The sequence below is a fragment of the Oncorhynchus tshawytscha genome, linkage group LG23, assembly GCF_018296145.1.
Source record: "Oncorhynchus tshawytscha isolate Ot180627B linkage group LG23, Otsh_v2.0, whole genome shotgun sequence".
Taxonomy (NCBI): Eukaryota; Metazoa; Chordata; class Actinopteri; order Salmoniformes; family Salmonidae; genus Oncorhynchus; species Oncorhynchus tshawytscha.
Genome location: NC_056451.1, coordinates 6970336 through 6996882, shown reverse-complemented (window position 1 = coordinate 6996882; position 26547 = coordinate 6970336). Strand labels below are relative to the sequence as shown.

Below are 26547 nucleotides of genomic sequence, written 5' to 3'. Positions count from 1 at the left end.
AGGGGACTCCGGTGAAAGCGTAAATCCTCTCCCTCTTTTCCTCTTCTTCTCTCCTCTCTCTTACCCACCCTATCTTTCACTCTCGCCTCTCTCTTCTTCCTCCCTCTCGTCTCTACTCCTCATCTTTCTTGTCTACCCCCTGTTCTTTTGTTTCACTCGTTTTCTATCAAAAGCTCACTCTCCTCTCTTTTATTTCAGTCCCTCTCTCTCTCTCGCTCTCTCTCTCTCAGACTTTCTCTCTCTCTCTCTTTCCCTCACTGCCGGATAACCTTATTATCCTTCAGGGCAGGTTTAATAGGGAAGTGGGACGTGTACCATAAACGACCCCGAGCAAACCTCTGCAGTGGACTTCTTTCATCTCTCTCCTCCCTCGTTTTCAATGTCAATGTTCTGAACAGCTGCCTCCATAGCCAGAGGTGTTTTTCTAAATAAAGGATGTTGCTAACTCTGGCAGTGCTTGCTTTATACTGCTCTGGCATATAGGTTGTGTTCTTCCTCCCTCTCATGTTATTATGTGTCTGGAAGTTTTCCCAGTCTAATCTGGAGCCCACCATTTCCCCATAGAGCATGTTTACTAGAGACATAAGGGTTTTTGCGGGTGAGATAGTGTTATTTGATCTGTCATTAAAATAAGGTGGGAAAGCTAACTGAGCAAAGCTTAGCTCATTGTCACTATTTCATATGAAACGAGAAGCAAAAGGTCCTTTCTGTGATGCTGCGATGTGAATGCGAGAATGGATCATTACATTTGAGTCATTTACTAAAATTGGTTTGCAATAGTTATCAAACAGTTTGTGGGTATAAGGTGCATTTGAATGCTGTTTGTAGCGATACAGAAGTGGAGACATTCACGGTGTCTCTAAGAGGCAAACCAGCTTTGGAAATGAAGCTGGTTTAACCCTTGGGCCACCATAGGATTTTGAATATATGCGATAACATTGGTAACGTTTGTCCCCACCAGCAGCCCGTAGCCTCCAGCTGAGCCCGTGGGAGAGCAGCATTGTGGACCGACTGATGACGCCCACCCTGTCCTTTCTGGCCCGTAGTCGCAGCGTCGCCAGCGTGCTCAGCAACGGTAAAGACCGTAAGTAGTTAGCACAGTCACACTGGGATAGATGAGACCTGCTATTAGTGGGTATCTTTGTCTTTTAGATCAGCATCTCTCCAACCTATCCTCTTGGCCCCCAGCAGTTCCATGTATTTGATCAATTTGCTCCAGTCAGAGCTAGCATATCTGATTCCACTTGTCAACTAATCATCAAGCCCTTGAATGAGCTTATATGAACTACGATAAGAGGTTTGAGAAACTCTGATGTAGGGTATGTGACGTGATGTGCGGCAATGAATACCTTTGTTTGCTAGGCTCTGCTTGTGTTTTTAGATATGGGTGTCGTATGTATTTCTCCAACCTCCCTTCTCTCTATCTCCCGCCTGCTCTCTATGTGCCTCTCCTTCTCTCCAGAGTCGTCCCTATGCCCTCGTTCGGCCTCGGCCAGCCCGCTGACGCTGTGTGCCCACCGGCCTCACCACCGCTGCTCCGACCGCTGGAGGGTGACGTCCAGCACGCCCGACATCACCCAGCGCCGACGCGACTCCACGCCGGTATGTCAACCACCCCTTTTTCTTTCCTTTCGTGTTTTTCAATTTCATTGGCAGGATAGGGAGGAGAGTAGATGGAGAGATACAAATCGAAGAGGGTCCTGGACAGTGAAGGGCACAGACAGACAGGACTTCGACACCTGTTCAACCAGACCCTACTACCATCCCTTACCGTTTAAATGCAATGCAACACTGTTTGGCACTTTTCAATAAGCTAGAATGTACCATGTAATTTTGGTGTTTCGAGAGAGATGTTTTGATCATTCATACCGTACTGATGGTTTGTGTCTTGGCCCTTGTCTCTCTGCAGATAGAGAAGAAAAAGAAAGAGAAGAAGGACAAGGAGCGGGAGAACGAGAAGGAGAAGAGTGCTCTCAGCAAAGACAAGGTGCTGAAGAAGAGACAGTCCTTACCCAGTATGAGACACAAACCGGACCCCAGGTAACCTACCCTCACACAGATCTACTGTATCTGCCTTTGGCACAGTAAAGCATTGAACACCCTTTACCCACTACTGAGCCGAGTCGAACCAAGTCAAGCCAAGGCTGTGCTGTATTGTCCTGGTTACACATCCACCATAGTTGTTGAAAACTTGCAGGAATGGATCATGTGTAAAGAACATATACAAGCCAGCACAGCATACATAGATTGGGTTGACATTATAGTGTGAATAGGGTGAAATACTACAATTAGAGCTTAGAGTGTTTCTTGAGGTTAGGGATACAGTAAGAGACAAAGATACCATGGCTGTGAGTGCAGATGGTAAAACCAGCGTGTCTGTGTGTTTAAGTGAACTCAGGCTAAGACTTAAAAGCATGAGGCCCCTGAGCCAAAGGATATTTATCCAGTGCATTTAGCATAGCCGGCCGCGGGACATGGAAATGGATGGGCTCACTGACAGATAGAGGGGAAGAGAGAGACAAAAATGAGTGCTGTGACTTAACAAAAGGGTCTAGGGAGAGGGAGGGAGAGAGAGAGCGAGAGAGAGAGCGAGAGAGAGAGAGAGAGAGAGAGAGAGGGAGAGAGAGAGGGAGAGAGAGAGGGAGAGAGAGAGCGAGAGAGAGAGAGAGAGAGAGAGAGAGCCCCGAACGGCGACTATTACACTGTCTACTGCTGGGAAACCATCCCATAATGCTCTGTCACAGACCACACAATGTTACACGTGTTATGTTGTGTTGTGTCGTGTCTGACCCTTGCTACCTGGTGAGGTCATGTTTATTGACTGCTGTCTGAGACTTGAGGTTAGGGAGGCACATATGTAACAGAAACAGTTCAATAGTATTAATTCAATGGATGTATTAGTGGTAGTCTCCTTGCTTGATTGTAAATAGAGGCGGGCAATTATTTCATCCCTAGGACTGGATATGACTAAATGTTCGACTAAACTTTACTTAACTGTTGTTTGCTTATTATTATTTACATATTTCTAAGGATTTCTAATGATTTGTCAGACATTCTGTATCTATTCATGTTTTTCATAATAGCTCTCTCTCACACTCTGCTCCCCTCGCTCCCTTCCTCCCTCTCTCCAGTCCTAGTCTCTTATCCAGACAGCGGGCTGCCTCACCTGCCACTACTCCTAGAGCAAGACCTTCCTCCTCTTCTCCTAGCCCTGCTGCCTCCCCCAAACCTCCCTCCTCAGCCCGGGCTAGTCCCTCCACCCCCAAGGCCCGGCCCAAGAGGGCTAGGACCCCGGCCCGGGTGGACCACGGGCGCACCTCCTCCCCCGTACCCCTGGAGAGGGCCAGGGAGACCCGCGGCCGTAGGTCAGCCACGCCCGAGGAGCCCAAAGGCAAGAGTGAGTATGCAGTAGCTAGTTAGTACCCCCAGGTGGAGGGTTATGTGTTAGTACAGTGTACTCCTCTTACAGGGATGAGAGAACACTGTGTACCCATACAATTCATTTAATTTCCCCCTGACACAAGTTGGATTTCAGTGTGTCTGTTTTCTGTAGGCCAATGCCTGCCACGGCTGATTCATACTTTACTTCTTTAGTTCTTTGTGGTTTGGCTCAGTTGTTCCCTTTGCTGAGAAGAGTGAACTTGAAACTCAAACTGGAAAAAGGGAATGCCTACGTACGCGTGTCAGTGCGCAGTAGCGTCGGCACAGCCAGAGGATGATTACCGTCGTAGTTAATTAGGCACGCCAGCTCGTTAAGTGAGTTACACAGCTTCTCTGTCTTGCTCTCCTTCACACTCATTGAGGAACAGCAGAGGTGGTGCTAATTACTGAAAAATGCTATAATTACAAGTCTCCCAAGTTTACAGAATCCAAAAATGGCCAAAGTTTCCATGCTTTGCCACTGTTTGAATCAATCAAGACGAATCTAGACCAGAGGTCCAGTGTACTTGTCATAGTGTAATTACACAGTTTTATCAAGGATTTATAAAGAAGACGATAGCGTGAACAGTGATTTGTCTATTGAAAAATATTTTTATTGGACTTTCCCATTCCTCTCCTCTTTTCCTGTTCAACTCTCTCTCCAGGCTCCCCCGTTCCTTCAATCGTGGTATCCTCTGCTCTGGCCACGCCCCCTTCGCTGAGTACACCAAACACGACGGCCACCACCACTCCCTCTGAGGTCCCTCCTTCTGCCCAATCAGCCCCAAGTATCCCTGCATCGTCCCCAGCACCAGCCTCCTCGTCAGCCAAGCCCATGGCGGGCACCAACAACCCAGAGGAGGCCGCCCGGATCCTGGCCGAGAAGAGGAGGCAGGCCCGGGAGCAGAGGGAGCGGGAGGAGCAGGAGAAACGCGAGCTGGAGGAGAGAGAGAAGTGAGAATCATATTATCCTCATTTGCAGTACATAAACCCACACTGGAGAGAGCCAGAGCAGCGTCTAGTCGGGTTGCAAAATATTCCCAGGTCTTCCAGAAACACCTTATATCCATGATCCTTTCTACTGTAAAGACAACCTATCTCTTACCAGCTTGAAGGGACAAGGTGGAAGTAACCATGGCAGCACATCACAATTTGAATAATTTCAAGTGTAAAGCATCAGCATATGGAGTACAGTACAGTTCTCCACTGTATCGTATGCAGGGCAGAATTAGACCACACAGCGCTGTCTGTGATACAGTATGTGTGGTGCTCGTGTTACCCCCAGAGGTGTGGAGCTGTTGACATTTGTGTAACGCCTTAAGTTGCCCCCCTCCGCTCAGGTTTATGAGCTAAAAAGGATTTCCCGCGTCAGCCTATTGTGCCATGTTGACCACAGTTACTATGTGACCACTGGGTATTTATATCGGGACAGCTGTCAGGCTGGGCAATGGGCTCCTGTTGCTCTCTGTTCCTCTCCATTTTATCAGCAGGCAACTATTTCCTTTTAAAATAGTTTCATTTCCTGATTGTGTTCAACTTTTTATTTTCCTGACACAGCTATTGCCAATGTTGTACAAAGACAAAGATTCACTCTTTAAGACAGAGCACATGTTAACTGATTTATTCTCAATCTAGATGTATACAGTGCCTTCTGGAAAGTAATTCAGACCCCTTGACTTTTTCCACATTTTGTTAGGTCACAGCCTTATTCTAAAATTGATTTAATCGTTTTTTACACACACATTGTTTGCTAATTTATTTTAAAAAATAAAAATAAAAAACTTATATCACATATACAGTGGCAAGAAAAAGTATGTGAACCCTTTGGAATTACCTGGACTTCTGCATAAATTGGTCATCAAATTTGATCTGATCTTCATCTAAGTCACAACAACAGACAAACACAGTCTGCTTCAACTAATAACACACAAATTATTGTATTTTTCTTGTCTATATTCAATACATCATTTAAACATTCACAGTGTAGGTTGGAAAAAGTATGTGAACCCCTAGGCTGATGACTTTTCCAAAAGCTAATTGGAGTCAGGAGTCAGCTAACCTGGAGTCCAATCAATGAGATAAGATAGGTGATGTTGGTTAGAGCTGCCCTGCCCTATAAAAAAAAAACACAAAATGTTAGTTTGCTATTCACAAGAAGCATTGCCTGATGTGAACCATGCCTCGAACAAGAAGAGATCTCAAAAGACCTATGATAAAGAATGGTTGACTTGCATGATGCTGGAAAGGGTTCCAAAAGTATCTCTAAAAGCCTTGATGTTCATCAGTCCACGGTAAGACAAATTGTCTATAAATGGAGAAAGTTCAACACTGTTGGTACTCTCCCTAGGAGTGGCCGTCCTGCAAAGATTACTGCAGCAGCACAGATCAGAATGCTCAATGAGATTAAGAAGAATCCTAGAGTGTCAGCTAAAGACTTACAGAAATCTCTGTAACATGCTAACATCTCTGTTGATGAGTCTACGACACGTAAAACACTAAACAAGAATGGGGTTCATGGGAGGACACCATGGGAGAAGCCACTGCTGTCCAAAAAACCCCATTGCTGCATGTCTGAAGTTCGCAAAAGAGCACCTGGATGTTCCACAGCGTTACTGGCAACATATTCTGTGGACAGATTAAACTAAACTAAAGTTGAGTTGTTTGGAAGGAACACACAACCCTATGTGTGAAGAAAAAAGGCACAGCACACCAACATCAAAACCTCCTCCTAACAGTAAAGTATGGTGGAGGGAGCATCATGGTTTGGGGTTGCCTCAGGGCCTGGACAGCTTACGATCATCAACGGAAAAATGAATTTGCAAGTTTATCACAACATTTTGCAGGAGAATGTAAGGCTCGCCAATTGAAGCTCAACAGAAGTTGGGTGATGCAACAGGACAATGACCCAAAACACAAAAGTAAATCAACAGCATAATGGCTTCAACAGAAGAAAATAAACCTTCTGGAGTGGCCCAGTCAGAGTCCTGCCCTCAACCCGTTTTGAAACACTGTGACATGACCTCAAGTGAGCGGTTCACACCAGACATCCCAAGAATATTGCTGAACTGAAACAGTTTTGTAAAGAGGAATGGTCCAAAATTCCTCCTGACCGTTGTGCAGGTCTGATCCACAACTACAGAAAACATTTGGTTGAGGTTATTGCTGACAAAGGAGGGTCAACCAGTTATTAAATCCAAGGGTTCACATACTTTTCCCACCCTGCACGGTGAATGTTTACACGGAGTTCTCGATAAAGACATGAAAAAATATATTTTTTTGTGTGTTATTAGTTATTAGTGTTATTAGACTGTGTTTGTCTAGTGTTGTGACTTAGATAAAGATCAGATCACATTTTATGACCAATTTATGCAGAAATGCATGTAATTCCAAAGGGTTCACATTAGAGGTCGACAGATTAATCGGAATGGCCGATTAATTAGGGACGATTTCAAGTTTTCATAACAATCGGTAATCTGCATTTCTGGACACCGATCATGGCCGATTACATTGCACTCCACGAGGAGACTGCGTGGCAGGCTGACTACCTGTTATGCGAGTGCAGCAAGGAGCCAAGGTAAGGTGCTAGCTAGCATTAAACGTATCTTGTAAAAAACAATCAATTATTGTTATCAATTAACATTATCACTAGTTAACTACACATGGTTGATGATATTACTAGTTTATCTAGCTTGTCCTGCGTTGCATATAATCGATGCGGTGCCTGTTAATTTATCATTGAATCACAGGCTACTTCGCCAAACTGGTGATTTAACAAGAGCATTCGCGAACAAAGCACTGTCGTTGCACCAACATGTACCGAACCATAAACATCAATGCCTTTCTTAAAATCAATACACAAGTATATATTTTTAAACCTGCATATTTAGGTAATATTGCCTGCTAACATGCATTTCTTTTAACAACAGGAAATTGTGTCACTTCTCTTGCGTTCTGTGGAACAGAGTCAGGGAATATGCAGCAGTTTGGGCCGCCTGGCTCGTTGCGAACTGTGAAGACTATTTCTTCATATAATTGACAGCCAACTTCGCCAAACGGGGGATGATTTAACAAAAGCGCATTTGCGAAAAAAGCACAATCATTGCACGAATGTACCTAACCATAAACATCAATGCCTTTCTTAAAATCAATACACAGAAGTATATATTTTTAAACCTGCATATTTAGTTAAAATAAATTAATGTTAACAGGCAATATTAAACATGAATTTCTTTTAACAACGGGAAATTGTGTCATTTCTCTTGCGTTCATTGCACGCAGAGTCAGGGTATATGCAACAGTTTGGGCCGCCTGGCTCGTTGCAAACTAATTTGCCAGAATTTTACGTTGTGCAATGTAACAGGAATACGTCTATGATTTGATATTTGATAGAGCAGTCTGACTGAGTGGTGGTAGGCAGCAGCAGGTTTTTTACATGGCACATATTGCACTTTTATTTCTTCTCCAACACTTTGCATTAATTAAACAAAATTCAACATGTTTCATTATTTATTTGAGGCTAAATTGATTTGATTCAAATCAAATTTTATTTGTCACATACACATGGTTAGCAGATGTTAATGCGAGTGTAGCGAAATGCTTGTGCTTCTAGTTCCGACAATGCAGTAATAACCAACAAGTAATCTAACTAACAATTCCAAAACTACTGTCTTATACACAGTGTAAGGGGATAAAGAATATGTACATAAGGATATATGAATGAGTGATGGTACAGAGCAGCATAGGCAAGATACAGTAGCTGATATCGAGTACAGTATATACATATGAGATGAGTATGTAAACAAAGTGGCATAGTTAAAGTGGCTAGTGATACATGTATTACATAAGGATGCAGTCGATGATATAGAGTACAGTATATACGTATGCATATGAGATGAATAATGTAGGGTAAGTAACATTATATAAGGTAGCATTGTTTATATATTTACATCATTTCCCATCAATTCCCATTATTAAAGTGGCTGGAGTTGAGTCAGTGTCATTGTCAGTGTGTTGGCAGCAGCCACTCAATGTTAGTGGTGGCTGTTTAACAGTCTGATGGCCTTGAGATAGAAGCTGTTTTTCAGTCTCTCGGCCCCAGCTTTGATGCACCTGTACTGACCTCGCCTGGATGATAGCTGAACAGGCAGTGGCTCGGGTGGTTGATGTCCTTGAGGCCTTCCTGTAATTCACTTTAATCATGGGAATTGATGGGAATTATGTAAATATATCACTAGCCACTTTAAACAATGCTACCTTATATAATGTTACTTACCCTACATTGTTCATCTCATATGCATACGGATACTGTGGTAATGATCACTAGTTTAACCTTGATTTACATACTTATCTCATATGATCTTTATGGCCTTCCTCTGTACCATCACTCATTCATATATCCTTATGTACATATTCTTTATCCCCTTACACTGTGTATAAGACAGTGTTTTTTTTTTTTTGAATTGTTAGTTAGTGTCCTGGAACTAGAAGCACAAGCATTTCGGTAGTTAACATCTGCCCATGTGTATGTGACAAATAAAATTTGATTTGATGATTTGATTTGATTTGTAGCAGACCTGGAGGGCTAGTTTGCCCCTGATGAGAGCCTCACTACCCTCTGGAGCCTTGAGGGCGGAGCAGTTGCCGTACCAGGCGGTGATACAGCCCGCCAGGATGCTCTCGATTGTGCATCTGTAGAAGTTTGTGAGTGCTTTTGGTGACAAGCCGAATTTCTTCAGCCTCCTGAGGTTGAAGAGGCGCTGCTGCGCCTTCTTCACGATGCTGTCTGTGTGAGTGGACCAATTCAGTTTGTCTGTGATGTGTATGCCGAGGAACTTAAAACTTGCTACCCTCTCCACTACTGTTCCATCGATGTGGATAGGGGGTGTTCCCTCTGCTGTTTCCTGAAGTCCACAATCATCTCCTTAGTTTTGTTGACGTTGAGTGTGAGGTTATTTTCCTGACACCACACTCCGAGGGCCCTCACCTCCTCCCTGTAGGCCGTCTCGTCGTTGTTGGTAATCAAGCCTACCACTGTTGTGTCGTCCGCAAACTTGATGATTGAGTTGGAGGCGTGCGTGGCCACGCAGTCGTGGGTGAACAGGGAGTACAGGAGAGGGCTCAGAACGCACCCTTGTGGGGCCCCAGTGTTGAGGATCAGCGGGGAGGAGATGTTGTTGCCTACCCTCACCACCTGGGGGCGGCCCGTCAGGAAGTCCAGTACCCAGTTGCACAGGGCGGGGTCGAGACCCAGGGTCTCGAGCTTGATGACGAGCTTGGAGGGTACTATGGTGTTGAATGCTGAGCTGTAGTCGATGAACAGCATTCTCACATAGGTATTCCTCTTGTCCAGATGGGTTAGGGCAGTGTGCAGTGTGGTTGAGATTGCATCGTCTGTGGACCTATTTGGGCGGTAAGCAAATTGGAGTGGGTCTAGGGTGTCAGGTAGGGTGGAGGTGATATGGTCCTTGACTAGTCTCTCAAAGCACTTCATGATGACGGATGTGAGTGCTACGGGCGGTAGTCGTTTAGTTCAGTTACCTTAGCTTTCTTGGGAACAGGAACAATGGTGGCCCTCTTGAAGCATGTGGGAACAGCAGACTGGTATAGGGATTGATTGAATATGTCCGTAAACACACCGGCCAGCTGGTCTGCGCATGCTCTGAGGGCGCGGCTGGGTATGCCGTCTGGGCCTGCAGCCTTGCGAGGGTTAACACGTTTAAATGTCTTACTCACCTCGGCTGCAGTGAAGGAGAGACCGCATGTTTTCATTGCAGGCCGTGTCAGTGGCACTGTATTGTCCTCAAAGCGGGCAAAAAGTTATTTAGTCTGCCTGGGAGCAAGACATCCTGGTCCGTGACTGGGCTGGATTTCTTCCTGTAGTCCGTGATTGACTGTAGACCCTGCCACATGCCTCTTGTGTCTGAGCCGTTGAATTGAGATTCTACTTTGTCTCTGTACTGACGCTTAGCTTGTTTGATAGCCTTGTGGAGGGAATAGCTGCACTGTTTGTATTCAGTCATGTTACCAGACACCTTGCCCTGATTAAAAGCAGTGGTTCGCGCTTTCAGTTTCACACGAATGCTGCCATCAATCCACGGTTTCTGGTTAGGGAATGTTTTAATCGTTGCTATGGGAACGACATCTTCAACGCACGTTCTAATGAACTCGCACACCGAATCAGCGTATTCGTCAATGTTGTTATCAGACGCAATACGAAACATCTCCCAGTCCACGTGATGGAAGCAGTCTTGGAGTGTGGAGTCAGCTTGGTCGGACCAGCGTTGGACAGACCTCAGCGTGGGAGCCTCTTGTTTTAGTTTCTGTCTGTAGGCAGGGATCAACAAAATGGAGTCGTGGTCAGCTTTTCCGAAAGGGGGCGGGGCAGGGCCTTATATGCGTCGCGGAAGTTAGAGTAACAATGATCCAAGGTCTTTCCACCCCTGGTTGCGCAATCGATATGCTGATAAAATTTAGGGAGTCTTGTTTTCAGATTAGCCTTGTTAAAATCCCCAGCTACAATGAATGCAGCCTCCGGATAAATCGTTTCCAGTTTGCAGAGAGTTAAATAAAGTTCGTTCAGAGCCATCGATGTGTCTGCTTGGGGGGGGGATATATACGGCTGTGATTATAATCGAAGAGAATTCTCTTGGTAGATAATGCGGTCTACATTTGATTGTGAGGAATTCTAAATCAGGTGAACAGAAGGATTTGAGTTCCTGTATGTTTCTTTCATCACACCATGTCACGTTAGTCATAAGGCATACGCCCCCGCCCCTCTTCTTACCAGAAAGATGTTTGTTTCTGTCGCGGCGATTCGTGGAGATGTATTAAATTAAGTTAAAATAAAAGTGTTAATTCAGTACTGTTGTAATTGTCATTATTACAAATATATATATATTTTTTTAAATTGGCCGATTAATCGAGATCTGCTTTCTTTGGTCCTCCAATAATCGGTATCGGCGGTGAAAAATCATAATCGGTCGACCTCTAGTTCACACACTTTTTCTTGCCACTGTACACAAGTATTCAGACCCTTTACTCAGTACTTTGTTGAAGCAACTTTGGCAGTGATTATGACGCTACAATCTTTGCACACCTGTATTTGGGAAGTTTCTCCCATTCTTCTCTGCAGATCCTCAAGCTTTGTCACGTTCAATGGGGAGCGTTGCTACACAGCTATTTTTAGGTCTCTCCAGAGATGTTCAATTGGGTTCAAGTCCGAGCTCTGGCTGGGCCACTCGAGGACATTGGCTGTGTGTATAGGGTCGTTGTTGTGTAGCAACGTGAACCTTCTCCCCAGTCTGAGGCCCTGAGCACTCTGGAGCAGTTTTTCATTAAGGACCTCTGTACTTTGCTCCGTTTATCTTTCCCTTGATCCTGACTAGTCTCCCATTCCTTGCAGCTGAAAAACATCCCCACAGCATCATGCTGCCACCGCCATGCTTCACCGTAGGGATGGTGCCAGGTTTCCTCCAGATGTGACACTGCCATTCAGGCCAAAGAGTTCAATATTGGTTTCATCAGACCAGAGAATCTTGTTTCTCATGGTCTGAGAGTCTTTAGGTGCCTGTTGGCAAACTCCAAGCGAGCTGTCATGTGCCATTTACTGAGGAGTGGCTTCCGTTTGGCCACTCTACCATAAAGGCCTGATTGGTGGACTGCTGCAGAGATGGTTGTCCTTCTGGAAGGTCCTCCCATCTCCACAGAGGAACTCTATAGCTCTGTCAGAGTGATCATTGGGTTCTTGGTCACCTCCCTGACCTAGGCCCTTCTCCCCCGATTGCTCAGTTTGGCCGGGCGGCCAACTCTAGGAAGAGTGTTGGTTGTTTCAAACTTCTTATGGAGGCCACTGTGTTCTTGGGGACCTTCAATGCTGCAGAAATGTTTTGGTGCCCTTCTCCAGATCTGTGCCTCGACACAATCCTTTCTCGGAGCACTATAGACAATTCATTCAACCTCATGGCTTGGTTTTAGCTCTGACATGCACTGCCAACTGTGGGACCTTATATAGACAGGTGTGTGCCTTTCCCCAAATACATTTTTTGTGGTTTTCTTTTTGAATAAGGCTGTAACATAGCAAAATGTGGAAAAAGTCAAGGGGTCTGAATACTTTCCGAAGGCACTGTACATTGGGTAATTGAGCCTATGTTTTGATTGGTATAGTGGTTGTCGATACATAATAGGTTGTATTGCTCGCTATACTCATTGCGACACAGCGAAGGTGGGGAAGAGACTGCATTATAGGTAGGATTGCTAAATGCTTGTCATCCTTTGCTCAGGGTCCTGCGAGAGGAGCGTAAGCTGCGGGAGGCGGAGGAGAGCAAGCGCAGAGAGGAGGAAGCGCGCCTCATGGCTGAGGAGCAGCGCCTGAGAGACGAGGCCCAGCGTGTGGATGAGGAGAAGGAGGCGCAGGAGAGAGCCAGGGCAGAGCAGGAGGAGAATGAGCGCCTACAAAAACAGGTGAACAAGCACCCCAACTCCCAGCAGACAGAGGGAGCTAGTCTACACACACAGAGGGGGGGCTAGTCTACACACACACAGAGGGAGCTAGTCTACACACACAGAGGGAGCTAGTCTACACACACAGAGGGAGCTAGTCTACACACACAGAGGGAGCTAGTCTACACACACAGAGGGAGCTAGTCTACACACACAGAGGGAGCTAGTCTACACACACAGAGGGGGCTAGTCCACACACAGAGGGGGTAGTCCACACACAGAGGGGGGCTAGTCTACACACACAGAGGGAGCTAGTCTACACACACAGAGGGAGCTAGTCTACACACACAGAGGGAGCTAGTCTACACACACAGAGGGAGCTAGTCTACACACACAGAGGGAGCTAGTCTACACACACAGAGGGAGCTAGTCTACACACACAGAGGGGACTAGGCTACACACACAGAGGGGACTAGGCTACACACACAGAGGGACTAGGCTACACACACAGAGGGGACTAGGCTACACACACAGAGGGGACTAGGCTACACACACAGAGGGGACTAGGCTACACACACAGAGGGGACTAGGCTACACACACAGAGGGGACTAGGCTACACACACAGAGGGGACTAGGCTACACACACAGAGGGGACTAGGCTACACACACAGAGGGGACTAGGCTACACACACAGAGGGGGCTAGGCTACACACACAGAGGGGCCTAGGCTACACACACAGAGGGGCCTAGTCCACACACACAGAGGGGGCCTAGGCCACACACACAGAGGGGGGCCTAGGCCACACACACAGAGAGGGGCCTAGTCCACACACACAGAGGGGGGCCTAGTCCACACACACAGAGGGGGCCCTAGTCCACACACACAGAGGGGGCCTAGTCCACACACACAGAGAGGGGCCTAGTCCACACACACAGAGAGGGGCCTAGTCCACACACACAGAGAGGGGCCTAGTCCACACACACAGAGAGGGGCCTAGTCCACACACACAGAGAGGGGCCTAGTCCACACACACAGAGAGGGGCCTAGTCCACACACACAGAGAGGGGCCTAGTCCACACACACAGAGAGGGGCCTAGTCCACACACACAGAGGGGCCTAGTCCACACACACAGAGAGGGGCCTAGTCCACACACACCGAGGGGGTTGGTCTACACACACAGAGGGGGCTGGACTACACACACAGAGGGGGCTGGTTTACACACACAGAGGGGGCTCGTCTACACACACAGAGGGTGCTGTGTCTGTCCATCTTTCTGTCCTTATGTCCGTCTGCTTTTCTTATTGTCCACCTGCTTTGTGACAGAGAGCCTTCTGTAACCCTGTCTGTATTTAACACCCTCTCTGTCCCATATCACTACTTTAGCCAAGTTTGTCATCTACCTGACCTCATTTGATAAGGCATATCTCATAACCAACCTTGTTTCGTATATTTGTCCAAATCACTTTCAACCAATGTGATTTGTCGTTAGCATCAGTCAATATTTTCCTAATGGCTACAAACATTGACATTAATGCACATTGAATTACCCCTTTCGCTTTTTGGAGAACAGCACAAAAGGCCTGAGTCTGTTTGACACACTGTCGACTTCCTGTATTTACCAATGGTTTTACCGCTGTTGCTCAGGAGCAGTCGAGGATCCCGAGGAACAGATGTCAGTCAGTTAGCCGGAAAACACTGTGGTTCACAGAAGTGTTTGTTTGCAGTGTCAACATAGACTGTGGGATAGGAGATAGGAATTGCCTCTGGGTTTGTGTGGTTTCTGTCCCTGTCTAAGTGGTTGTTTTCTCTGGCTGGCGACCCTATGATACCGTCTAGTGCGTTGTCAGTGAAGTGTCTTTCGTAGTTTCAATAATTATGTATGTTAAACATACAGTAGCCTAGAAAGGGTATTGTGTTCAATGACAGGTGTAAAAAAAAAAATTCTCACAATGTTGAAAGTGTTCACTTCTGCTACTACAAAAAGATAGTATTTCCTGTAGTTTTATACAGTCCACTTTCTCCCTCAGGATAATGTATATACAACAACACTATTGGTGGTAGTAACATGTTATTAGCATTGTAAAATCCATACAATTAAATGGAACACTAGAATGGACGTTGGCATCCCAGCGGTGTGACTAAAAGGGTTGCCACCTCAGTAATATAATGTATCTCTATGGTAACCCTTACGGATTTCACATGAATTTCACATGTGATCCCATGTGAAGTGTTCCAAAAAAACACATGTTCATGTGATCTTATTGTGCAGCTTATGTGATAACATGTGACAACCTGTAAAGCAACGTGGGATAACATGAAACCACACACGCGTGTAAACATGTTGACCACGTGTAAAAGTGTTCCAAAAACACATGGGAAATGTATGTTTTTTATATTTTTCTCTGTAAGAGAAGAGCATACCACATTGTAATCTGTATATGCTTTCCAGAGAGAGGAGGCTGAGGCTAAGGCCAAGGAGGAGGCCGAGAAACAGCGTCTGGACAGAGAGAAACACTTCCTGAAGGAGGAGCAGGAGAGGCTGGAGAGGAAGAAGGTAAGAAAAGATCCATGCGTCCTCTCTACCCTGGTATCCATATCTGTGCTGTGTAGCCAACTCCTATTTAATTCCAGCCATTGTCATGCCAAAGGAGTTGGCAAGACAGCACAAACAGACTGTTTCTGCGCTATTGCCATCTCCTTATGGAATTGTCATGCCAAACAGACTGGCAAACTACTGTGTTTCTTCTGTGTTGCCTGTACTGTACATCTTCCAAAAGTACAGAGTGAAATGTTTAGTGTACATTACAGTAAGCTCCCACGGGGCCTTATTCATTCAAAACGGTTATTATTGCGGGATCAGTCAAAAAATAACATTGTTCTAGTAGCAACAGGAAAGCATGCTTGATTTTTTGTTTCACTCTTTAGACCAGGATTTGTTGAAGATAATATCAACTTTCGAATTCTTGCCGCCAAAAAGAATGATGTTGTTGGCTTTCCCTGGCTACTTGTTTTAATTTAATAGGGCTTACAGTCTCTATTTGTGTGAGCGGAAGACTATATACTAGGTCCAAGACCACAGACTAGATATTAATAACAGTAATGATGGAGAGTGAGTCCTAACTGGCCCCGTTCAGTATGCAGCCCAGGGTTTTGTGTTCTGCCCTCACCTGGTGTACCACCCGCAGTCACACCATGCTGCAACCTGCTAAGTCTGCTCTCTCTCCCTCTTGCTCTTTCTTTCGCTCTTACTCACCCTCTCTTTTTTCCTTCCTGTCCGTCTCTTGTCCTCCACTGTCATCCCTCGCTCTCCCATTCTCCCTTCATTATTTCTCTACCCCTCTCTCTTTCTGTCTGTTTCTCTCCCTCTCCCTCTTTCTTTCCCTTCTCTCTCCCTTCTCTCTCTCTCTCTCTCTCTCTCTCTCTTTTCCCCTCTCCCTTCTCTCTCTCTCTCTCTCTCTCTCTCTCTTTTCCCCTCTCCCTTCTCTCTCTCTCTCTCTCTTTCACTCTCTCCTCCCTCTTTTTTCCCCATCTCTTATCTGAGGCTGCCAGCCCATGCAGCTCAGCTGGCCAAAGCAGCTCCACATTGTGTGTTGAGCCAGGCTCTAGTGGTATTACTGCACAAGAACAGTATGTCCTCTACCCAAACCCCTGCTTAGTCACACGCCTCTGCACACTACTCCACAGCTGCTGTTACATACCTGACTGAGTATGGATTCTGTGTTCTGTGGAAGCTCGCTCACACACGCATGAATGCATGCACGCGCACCGACGCACACACACCACTGGAGGCTGCTGAGGGGAGGACGGCTCATAATAATGGCTGGAACGGAACACATGGAATGGCACCAAACACATGGAAACCAAGTGTTTTATGTATTTTATACCGTTCCACTAATTGCGCTTCAGCCATTACCACGAGCCAGTCCTCCCCAATTAAGGTGCCACCAACCTCCTGTGACACACACACACGGACCACCGAACTCTCCACTTTACCAATAGCACGTATTACGTCCCCGCATCTGGCATATCTGTATGTTTTACTTGATTTATGGCAGGTAGCTCTTCCCTTAGCATCATGGTTATCTTGTACCAGGTAGGATTTGGGTGTTGTTTCAGCTGTTCGGTGCCAACAAGGAGTCCATTGAGTTTAAGTTACTGTACATTTACTGTGTTACTCTGTGATTCAACCCATGGGGACTGAGTACTTCATCTGCATCCTCCACCTTGTAAACATTCTCATTGTATTCCCTCTCTCTGACCATTGTCATCTTTGTGCCTTCTTCCTTAGCGTCTCGAGCAGATCATGAAGAGGACACGCAGGACAGACGTAGGGGAAAAGGTACTTTTGTTGGCAATGGCAATGCCTTTGCAACATTGGCTCAATTTTAAATGCATGTAACACGTGATAATCTATCTCTCTATAGAAAGACACCAAGTCCCCACCTCCCTCCCAAGTCAATGGCAAAGAGGCTAAGAGCAACAAAGGTAAGCAGAAAATGAAATGCAGCGTAAACCGGCATCCATCTTTGGTCATTATATTGCTCTTGGGTTCAGGAAATCGACGTTTGGACTCGGAGTCAAACAATTTGTCTCAATTAATCCTGAAAGGAAATGTATTCATTTAGATTCATTCATCGATGATATCTGGGGGGGAACGGATTCAAACATCAGTGGGCTGTGTCCCTGGTCCTTTTCCAGCCTGTGTTTCACTGCCACATTAATGGAGAAGTTCAGCTCTACATACTGACTGGTTTAATAAACAAATTAAATCCCACTGGGCACAGACGTCAATTCAATGTCTATTCCACGTTCGTTCAACGTTGATTCAACCAGTGTGTGCCCAGTGGAATAATTTGGCTTCTTTGATTGGATGGCTGTATCAGTCTTAATGTTAACTTTGACATTTGTTCACTCAAAATAAAAATCCAAATCCCCATTGCCTACATTGCCAAATTCCAAGTTACACACCCATAATTTAAAGTAGGATTTAGCTGACTGTGTGTTGTTTATGTTTAGGCCCGATATATAGGATTAAAAGAAGTAGCTCACTGATCTATTCCCTACCTCTTCCTATATAATAGGAATCTTATCGATTTAGAATGGAGGGACTGAACTTCTACTTTTCACCCCTACAGTTTAGCTTCAGTACTTTGTCAAGTCAAGTTCATCTAAGCCAATTGTAGGTACTAAAATACCCGTTTCGTAAGAGCTCGCAAACAGTAAAACAATATAAACATACATGTGAACATACAGAGTCAGAAACAGCACAATTATCTCATTAGACTAGGCTCAAAGCACGAATGAAATAAATATGTAGTGCTGCTCGTGAAGTGCTGTAGTTCCGGACAAAATGGAATAAAAAGGTCCGTGAACAGTCCCTGTCCTCCCTCCTGATATTTAGAATGTTTTGTCTTTGGTTTCATCGCCGTCTGCATTGTGTTCCCTTTTCATATGAAGACTATTTAATACTATTGTTAGCATCCCAGCTCCACTGCTTTCATTTAGGACAGTATAACCCATGCGTGTGCTTATTGTTTGCAGTCCAAACCCAGTCTGGGGGCTTTTCCGTTTCTGGGAATATCTCATGGCAGTGCATTGCATTGCAGGGTTGGCTTAGTGACTGTAAATGGACCACTCGCCACATTTAGCCGGTCAATTTAATTCCGTCTTATTCTATCTTTATTGTTGCGGCAGGGACAGTCACTGTCCAGCCAGGTGTACATAAGACACAATAAATACAGTGTTCACACAACAAAGACACACACATATCACTCCTACTTATACAATCCCCATCCCCATTTGACCACACACACACAACATTTTCCGATGAGAAGGATGAGTAGGAAATGGGGATAGGGGATTTGAGTACATGTGGCCAGGATTCCAGTACGGTGGAAACCATTATTGGAGGCACTGATGTGGTGGGGAGTCCAGGCAAATTGTGTGACGCTGCTCCTCTTCAATCAGGCCTTTGGACACACTCACACAAACTCACACGTGCGCGCACGCACCCACATGCTCAAATACGGACGCACCAATACACACACACACACACACACACAGCCCAAGGATGTAATCATGAATCCAGAACTGGTTGGATCCATCCTGCATATTGTCATAGCACTGTCTGTGCTTGCTTCAGGGTGGCCCTGCGAACTGTGTGTGTGCTTGCACGTGTGTGTGTGTGTTTTACAGTGGATTTGATTTGTTTCCCCAGCCTCTGCTGACTACCAGCCAAGCCCAGAGATCAACAAGAATACAGAGAACAACCATAGTGGTTTGAGAGACAGGTAAGGCTCAAAAACCGTGTCCTCTATTTCCTCTTGTCCAAAATATCTGTTAGAAATGTAAAATAGCAAGACCACCATATTACAAGACCACCATGCGTGCTAGAAAACAAGCAAACCAGAAAACAGTATATATATATTTTTTCATCTTTATTTAACCAGGAAGGCCAGCTGAGAACAAGTTCTCATTTACAACTGCGACCTGTCCAAGATAAAGCAAAGCAGTGCGACAGAAACAACGCAGAGTTACACATAAACAAACGTGCTGTCAATAACACATTAGAAAAATCTATATACAGTGTGTGCAAATGTAGTAAGATTAGGGAGGTAAGGCAATAAATAGGCCATAGTGGCAAAATAATTACAATTTATCATTAGCACTGGAGTGATAGATCTGCAGATGATGATGTGCAAGTAGAGATACTGGGGTGCAAAATAGCAAAAATAAATAACAATATTGGGATGAGGTAGTTGGGTGGGCTATTTACAGATGGCCTGTGTACAGGTGCAGTGATCAGGTAAGCTGCTCTGACAGCTGATGCTTAAAGTTAGAGAGGGAGATATAAAACTCCAGCTTCAGTGATTTTTGCAGAGAGCTGGAAGAAAAGTTGTCCAAAGGAGGAGTTGGCTTTGGGGATGACCAGTGAAATATACCTGCTGGAGCGCGTGCTACGGGTGGCTTTCTAAAAAAGACCTGTACCGATTTGTATAGTTTCAAACCGCAAAAGAAAACAGAGTCTTTATACATAGGCTTTCAGTATAAAATAGAGATTGTTTATTGAAATATGTTTTTTGTTCGAGGGGTAGTGTAATATAAGGTTTGAGGTCTTCAGTTAGCCACTGAGGGCAGACCAGGGTTGTATTCAGTGATGTGAAACGTTATGAATGTTGCTGTCATCATTCTATCTATCTGACAATCATTTCTGTTCTATGTTATAGCTACAGTATAATGTTACATCTTCCTGAACAGGCCCGAGGGGAAAATCTGCAACTGAACCACTTGGGGCCATAGTCCTTTTGTCTGTAACCATGTTTCACCCTCCCACAGCTCCACGGTCCATGTGGTCAATGGTGTCCAGCCTGCCAGACACGAGAATGGCCTGTCTAGCAAGGGGGACAACGCACACTTTGAGGAGGTCATCCAGCTAGCCAATCAAGGCAACAGCAGCAACGGGGAGAGGGAGAAATCAGAGAGTGACATGCCCACTGAACCAATCCTGGCCTTTGAAAGTGATGAGCCCTTCCTGAAAAAAGTGGGCCCCATGAAGCCTCAGCATGTCGCAGGTACATAGACAGAGAGAACGGGAACTCCAAGGACCGGTTTCCTGGACACCGATTATACTTAGTCTTGGACTAAAATGCATTTGAATAGAGAATCTCCATTGAACATGCTTTTCAGTCTAAGACTAGGCTTAATCTGTGTCTTAGAATCTGTGTCTTGGAAACCGCCCTCAAATGACATCATAACCTAATAATATTGTATCAGCTGTGCCAATATTTCCAGGGATTCAAGCAAGGAATCTTATCCGAGTATCCTCAACCCCTGACAGTGTTCTTAACTATAGATTAAGCTGTGGTTCAAATACAGCAGTAATAATGGTCTCGCATCTGCTCTGGTGATTGACTTTTCACATTAGGGCCAGGGTTCACAACGTGCCATAAAGAGGCGCCATGGGTTCGTAGTGTTGTCCTTGGCAACGAAGACCCGTCCAACTGAGCCGGTCGGTTTAGTGTCGTCTTAGATGCAAGTCGTCACCCGTGCGTACGTCCCTGGGGAAAGAGAGGGGGAGAGAAAGGGAGGTACAGTGGGGAGAACAAGTATTTGATACACTGCCGATTTTGTAGGTTTTCCCACTTACAAATCATGTAGCGGTCTGTAATTTTTATCATAGGTACACTTCAACTGTGAGAGACGGAATCTAAAACAAAATTCCAGAAAATCACATTGTATGATGTTTAAGTAATTAATTTGCATTTTATTGCATGACATAAGTATTTGATACATCAGAAAAGCGAACTTAATATTTGGTACAGAAACCTTTGTTTGCAATTACAGAGATCATACGTGTCCTGTAGTTCTTGACCAGGTTTGTACACACTTGCAGCAGGGATTTTAGCCCACTCCTCCATACAGACCTTCTCCAGATCCTTCAGGTTTCGGGGCTGTCGCTGGGCAATACGAACATTCAGCTCCCTCCAAAGATTTTCTATTGGCTTCAGGTCTGGAGACTGGCTAGGCCACTCCAGGACCTTGAGATGCTTCTTACGGAGCCACTCCTTAGTTGCCCTGGCTGTGTGTTTCGGGTCATTGTCATGCTGGAAGACCCAGCCACGACCCATCTTCAATGCTCTTACTGAGGGAAGGAGGTTGTTGGCCAAGATCTCGCGATACATAACCCCATCCATCCTCCCCTCAATACGGTGCAGTCGTCCTGTCCCCTTTGCAGAAAAGCATCCCCAAAGAATGATGTTTCCACCTCCATGCTTCATGGTTGGGATGGTGTTCTTGGGGTTGTACTCATCCTTCTTCTTCCTCCAAACACGGCGAGTGGAGTTTAGACCAAAAAGCTCTATTTTTGTCTCATCAGACCACATGATCTTCTCCCATTCCTCCTCTGGATAATCCAGATGGTCATTGGCAAACTTCAGACGGGCCTGGACATGCGCTGGCTTGAGCAGGGGGACCTTGCATGCACTGCAGGATTTGAATCAATGACGGCGTAGTGTGTAACTAATGGTTTTCTTTGAGACTGTGGTCCCAGCTCTCTTCAGGTCATTGACCAAGTCCTGCCGTGTAGTTCTGGGCTGATCCCTCACCTTCCTCATGATCATTGATGCCCCACAAGGTGAGATCTTGCATGGAGCGCCAGACCGAGGGTGATTGACCGTCATCTTGAACTTCTTCCATTTTCTAATAATTGCACCAACAGTTGTTGCCTTCTCACCAAGCTGCTTGCCTATTGTCCTATAGCCCATCCCAGACTTGTGCAGGTCTACAATTTTATCCCTGATGTCCTTACACAGCTCGCTGGTCTTGGCCATTGTGGAGAGGTTGGAGTCTGTTTGATTGAGTGTGTGGACAGGTGTATTTTATTCAGGTAATGGGTGGAGAACAGGAGGGCTTCTTAAAGAAAAACTAACAAGTCTGTGAGAGACGGAATTCTTGCTGGTTGGTAGGTGATCAAATACTTATATCATGCAATAAAATGCAAATTAATTACTTAAAAATCATACAATGTGATTTTCTGGATTTTTGTTTTAGATTCCGTCATTCACAGTTGAAGTGTACCTATGATAAAAATTACAGACCTCTACATGCTTTGTAAGTAGGAACACCTGCAAAATCGGCAGTGTATCAAATACTTGTTCTCCCCACTATAGAAGGTGGCAGGGGGAATCCTCCAGCCCCTAGAGTGCCTAAGGTGACACAGAGAGGCGGAGGGAGTGAGGTATCTTAATACCGACTGCTTTCACTCCCAGAGCTCCGGTCGCTAGGCTCAACTCCCAGTGTCAAATTCCCTGAGTGTTGGGGAGCTAGCTAGCTGCCAGGAATGGAAACAGGACCCCGGCCCAGTTATGTACCCCCATCACCCTCACCCCCTCCCCACGGTGGGGTCAGTATTACTGCCCCTCGCCCCTCCCCCTAGGGCTTAGTCCCCACCTGTCAGCCTGCCAGCAGGTCATACATTATATCCAAAGCAAACAGAAGAGGGTCACCCAGCTGCAGCCAGACGATCTCTGACAATATGACCCACTTTTATCAGAGTGAATTCACTCTGCCACTCACACTGCCTTCAAGTCACAGTCTTTCACAAGTTACCATCACATTTCTAATCTTCCCTGTCTGCATAGCCCGCACCGTCTTACTATGATGACTTGGAGGGGTTATTTGGTTTATGGCCGTGGGGCTGGGGGTTTGTGACGGGAGAGATTAATATATCGACACTGATTGAATATTATGATGTAGTTCCATAGATTGGGAAACGGGGACATGTTTATTTCTAAACATACCACCGGGGGCTAGTTCAAATGGCGATATTCGTGAGCTAGTGTGGTGGACCGTTTAGTTGCCTGACAGGTGCCTCTGTCAATCTATTGCTACTGTTAGCATCAATCATACTGTGTTTATCACACTCGTAGCGCCAGCTAGCTATCACTCACTCACATGATGGGCGACTGAATGGTCGTTGATGGTCCGTCATTAAAAGGAGTCAGGATTCTGCCTAAAGCCTCTGCTGTTTGGTTTGATTAGCCTCTTCATTTCCCTATTAAAACAAGCCTATAAAGCCTTATGGGTTCATGCCCTTGGTGACATGCACTCAGGACCTTTTAAAATGTAGTATTGTTGCCAGGTCAAGGGTTTATAAGCCTCGTCTTTAGCATGGACAGTGAGGGTGGGTCCTCCTCACACATTTACAAATGCTCAAATTGGCGACCATTTTGGCTCACCATTCAGATGGCGCATTCAGAACGGCTCTAAATGGACACCATTTAGGATCTCTGGTGTCTTTTCTTGTTGTGTGGTGTACCACTGTGTTGAAACTGACCCTCATCTTGTCCTCTCCGTTTATTATCTCTCCAGAGGTCCTGTGAGGTGTGCCACTCACAAAGGCGATTCTTAGGCCCCCCCCCCCACACCTTCCCGAATCCAGCCTCCACTCGTACGGGTAGAGGGCCCCCCTCTTCCCGAAGGTGCACATCCCCAATGACCTGTGCCAAACCAATCACAGACTGCTTTCTAGGCCCAAAAATACATAAACTTTCCCTGGGAAGAGGGCAGAAGAAGATGAAGAAGAAGCAACAACTCTGCATTCTGCAAAAAAGACACAAGCAAAACACAAAAACTGGATATGACATCATCGCCACCCGACAGGGTGCATCAGTGTTACCATTTGTAGATGGTAGAAGATATTGCGGCATCAATTCTTCCACAGCAGTATCATCCATGGTAGATTTCAGTAGCCCTGGGCGTAAAAAAATACACATTTGTCACAAATGAGTAATTGTTGATATTATTATGCTGACGAGTTGAAAGAGAAGTGAGTTGGCTTTTTGTTTCTAATGTTTAGTTTATTTAAGAGAAATGTAAGGACTGGGTACAGTTGTATGTGAATAATGTAAATGAAAACTTGAGAGTTGGACTAAATGAGGGAGGGGTCTGTGGAATAAATTGTGTGTGAATTTATGAAAGGAATCATAATGTTTACTTAACTCCTGCCTTTCAAGGTTTTCCCAGTAACTAATATGTATTGGAAACGTAATGATGTGGTCTCTATAAACATATTTGTAAATGTTCTGTAAATGGAGCTACACTGCAAATAGAATGTCTCCAAAATACTGAAGACGTTTGACAGCGTTTTGACAATGTAAGAATTACATTGTTGTAGCACAGCATCAGTTGTCTCCAAGGAGCGCTATAGAAATGAACAAGGGATCAGTTGAACGAAAAACAGCACACACATGGGTACTCCAGATTCAGGATTGGTAAACCTTGGGTCAAATCAGTGATCCATTCAGTTTAATCAGTGTTGAAACAGAATGTACACAAAGGCATCCCATCCCACCATTTTAAAAATCAGTGCAGTTTAGTTTTTTTTTCTCAACCTGAGCAAGAAGCATGATATGCTGCTACCTCCCATCGAAATTCCACAGATTCTAATGTGTTTAAAATGAAATGCTGGTGTGTGTATATGCTATAAATATATTTTGTTGTGTATTGAAGGGTCAGAGGGAGTATCGGGAGTCTTATTAAAGAGAACATTGTTGTCCAGTAGTCTGTGGTTTAGTTTTCCTTTGTTTTTTTTCTTGTCTTTTGTATATAGTCTGTCCAAAATCTGGATGGATGAGATTTGGAATGACACAAAATACGACCAAGAAAACACTATTGTTACAAAACGGGCGAGACTGAAAAGACAGACACACTGTAGACTATGTTGAGGTTGAATGTGCTCATTGATTCTGTCATTTATCAGAAACAGACAAATCAAACAAAACGAGCATGACGTTTCACCAAGTAGAACATTTAGGAAATATTTCCCCCTTTTAAGCTGGCCTTCAAAATCCAATGCCAACTCAATTAGACACACTGTTGACAGCTTGAGCAACCAAATACAATGCCACACAACCACCAGAAAACCAGATCTGAAGATGGTTTTGAGAGAGAGAGAGAGAGACTGACTATCTTTTAGGGGGGTACAGTCACTTAGCTCAGCTGTCCCCTTCAATTTGGTATTCTTTTCCCAAGGCCCAGTGGGTGTTCATGCCTCCTATGCTCTTACCACATCACTGCTCCCACATTCTGGTGGTGAGAGGGGGCTGACAATGTTGATGAACGCTCGCCATTTGCTGTTCGCCATTCGTTTTCCCTGCAAAGCAGCTGGACTATATTACCAGCACGATTTATGTCCCTCCGCTCCCCAACGTAAACGCATGCAGTACTGATCATCACGCGCAACTCTCATTTGACTAATACGACTTATAACTGCTAATGCACCTTGGCGAGTCTAATGACAATGACTTAATGCAAGACACTAGTGGACTTGGCTAGGGAGAAGTACGTTTGACTTATTAACCCAAACACAGAGGTGTCTTCCCCGCACTACTGGTGTGTTTCGAAGTCACTGAAATGTTTTGAGAATCTCTTCTCTATCTTTGAATCACATTTAGTTTGGTTACTCGGGTATGGCCTGATTCATGTCTTGGAACAATGATGTAATGGTTTTCTTATTGACTTAACTTCCCCTGTCTAGTTGGATCAGTGAATATTGATAGAATGATACGTGTCCCTGTAGAGTATAAACTAGATGGCTCGTCTTTTTATGAGCACATGATCTAACCGTATAAATCTTATCTCACTGGGATCTAGCCGACTGACGCAGTTGCTTAGATTAGAATAGTCACTAGAAAATCTATTTAACAGCTGTATTCATCCGGCCCAGCAGAGGGCAGCCCAGCAACACAGAGGTGTCAAACCACAGATCACATTTGCCCACACATGTTCACTCTCTCAGTCAGTGGAGGCTGGTGGGTGGAGCTATAGGAGGACGGACTCATTGTAATGGTTGGAATGGAATAAATGGAACGGAGTCAAATGTGGTTTCTATACGTTTGACACCGTTCCATTTATTCCATTCCAGCCATTACAATAAGCCCGTCCTCCTATAGCTCCTCCCGCCAGCCTCCATTGCTCTCAGTCAATGATGTAGCCTACCAGCAAAACCAGAGAAAGAGAGTGTGTGTCATAGAGAGATAGCGATTCACACATTCAAATCCCAAACATATCTAAAAGACAGTCATAAAACTTTCAATAGAAATGTTATAGCCAAGTTTTAGTGTGTTCCCTCTCTTCATCCACTTAGTCAAGACCCAGTTTGCCCATAGTGCTGCCTAGAGGGCGAGG

At 45.2% G+C, this 26547-nt stretch overlaps 1 protein-coding gene across 11 annotated transcripts in view; it reads left to right on the top strand.

Moving 5' to 3' along the window:
• The window catches only part of LOC112246152 (MAP7 domain-containing protein 1), a 66813-nt gene extending 41892 nt beyond the window's left edge, over positions 1-24921 (top strand). For 5 of the 11 annotated variants that reach the window (XM_042304497.1, XM_024414425.2, XM_042304501.1 and 2 more), the window contains 12 exons: positions 962-1084; positions 1463-1602; positions 1910-2040; positions 3132-3397; positions 4086-4374; positions 12699-12879; positions 15311-15415; positions 17150-17200; positions 17286-17346; positions 19079-19151; positions 20197-20432; positions 23731-24921. In XM_042304497.1, the coding sequence (XP_042160431.1) occupies positions 962-1084; positions 1463-1602; positions 1910-2040; positions 3132-3397; positions 4086-4374; positions 12699-12879; positions 15311-15415; positions 17150-17200; positions 17286-17346; positions 19079-19151; positions 20197-20432; positions 23731-23741 (1667 nt within the window). In that variant the 3' untranslated portion in view covers positions 23742-24921. The remainder of the gene's footprint in view (positions 1-961; positions 1085-1462; positions 1603-1909; positions 2041-3131; positions 3398-4085; positions 4375-12698; positions 12880-15310; positions 15416-17149; positions 17201-17285; positions 17347-19078; positions 19152-20196; positions 20433-23730) is intronic. The other 6 variants (XM_042304498.1, XM_024414430.2, XM_042304502.1 and 3 more) reach the window with 3 other exon arrangements.
• Positions 24922-26547: the final 1626 nt, after the last annotated feature.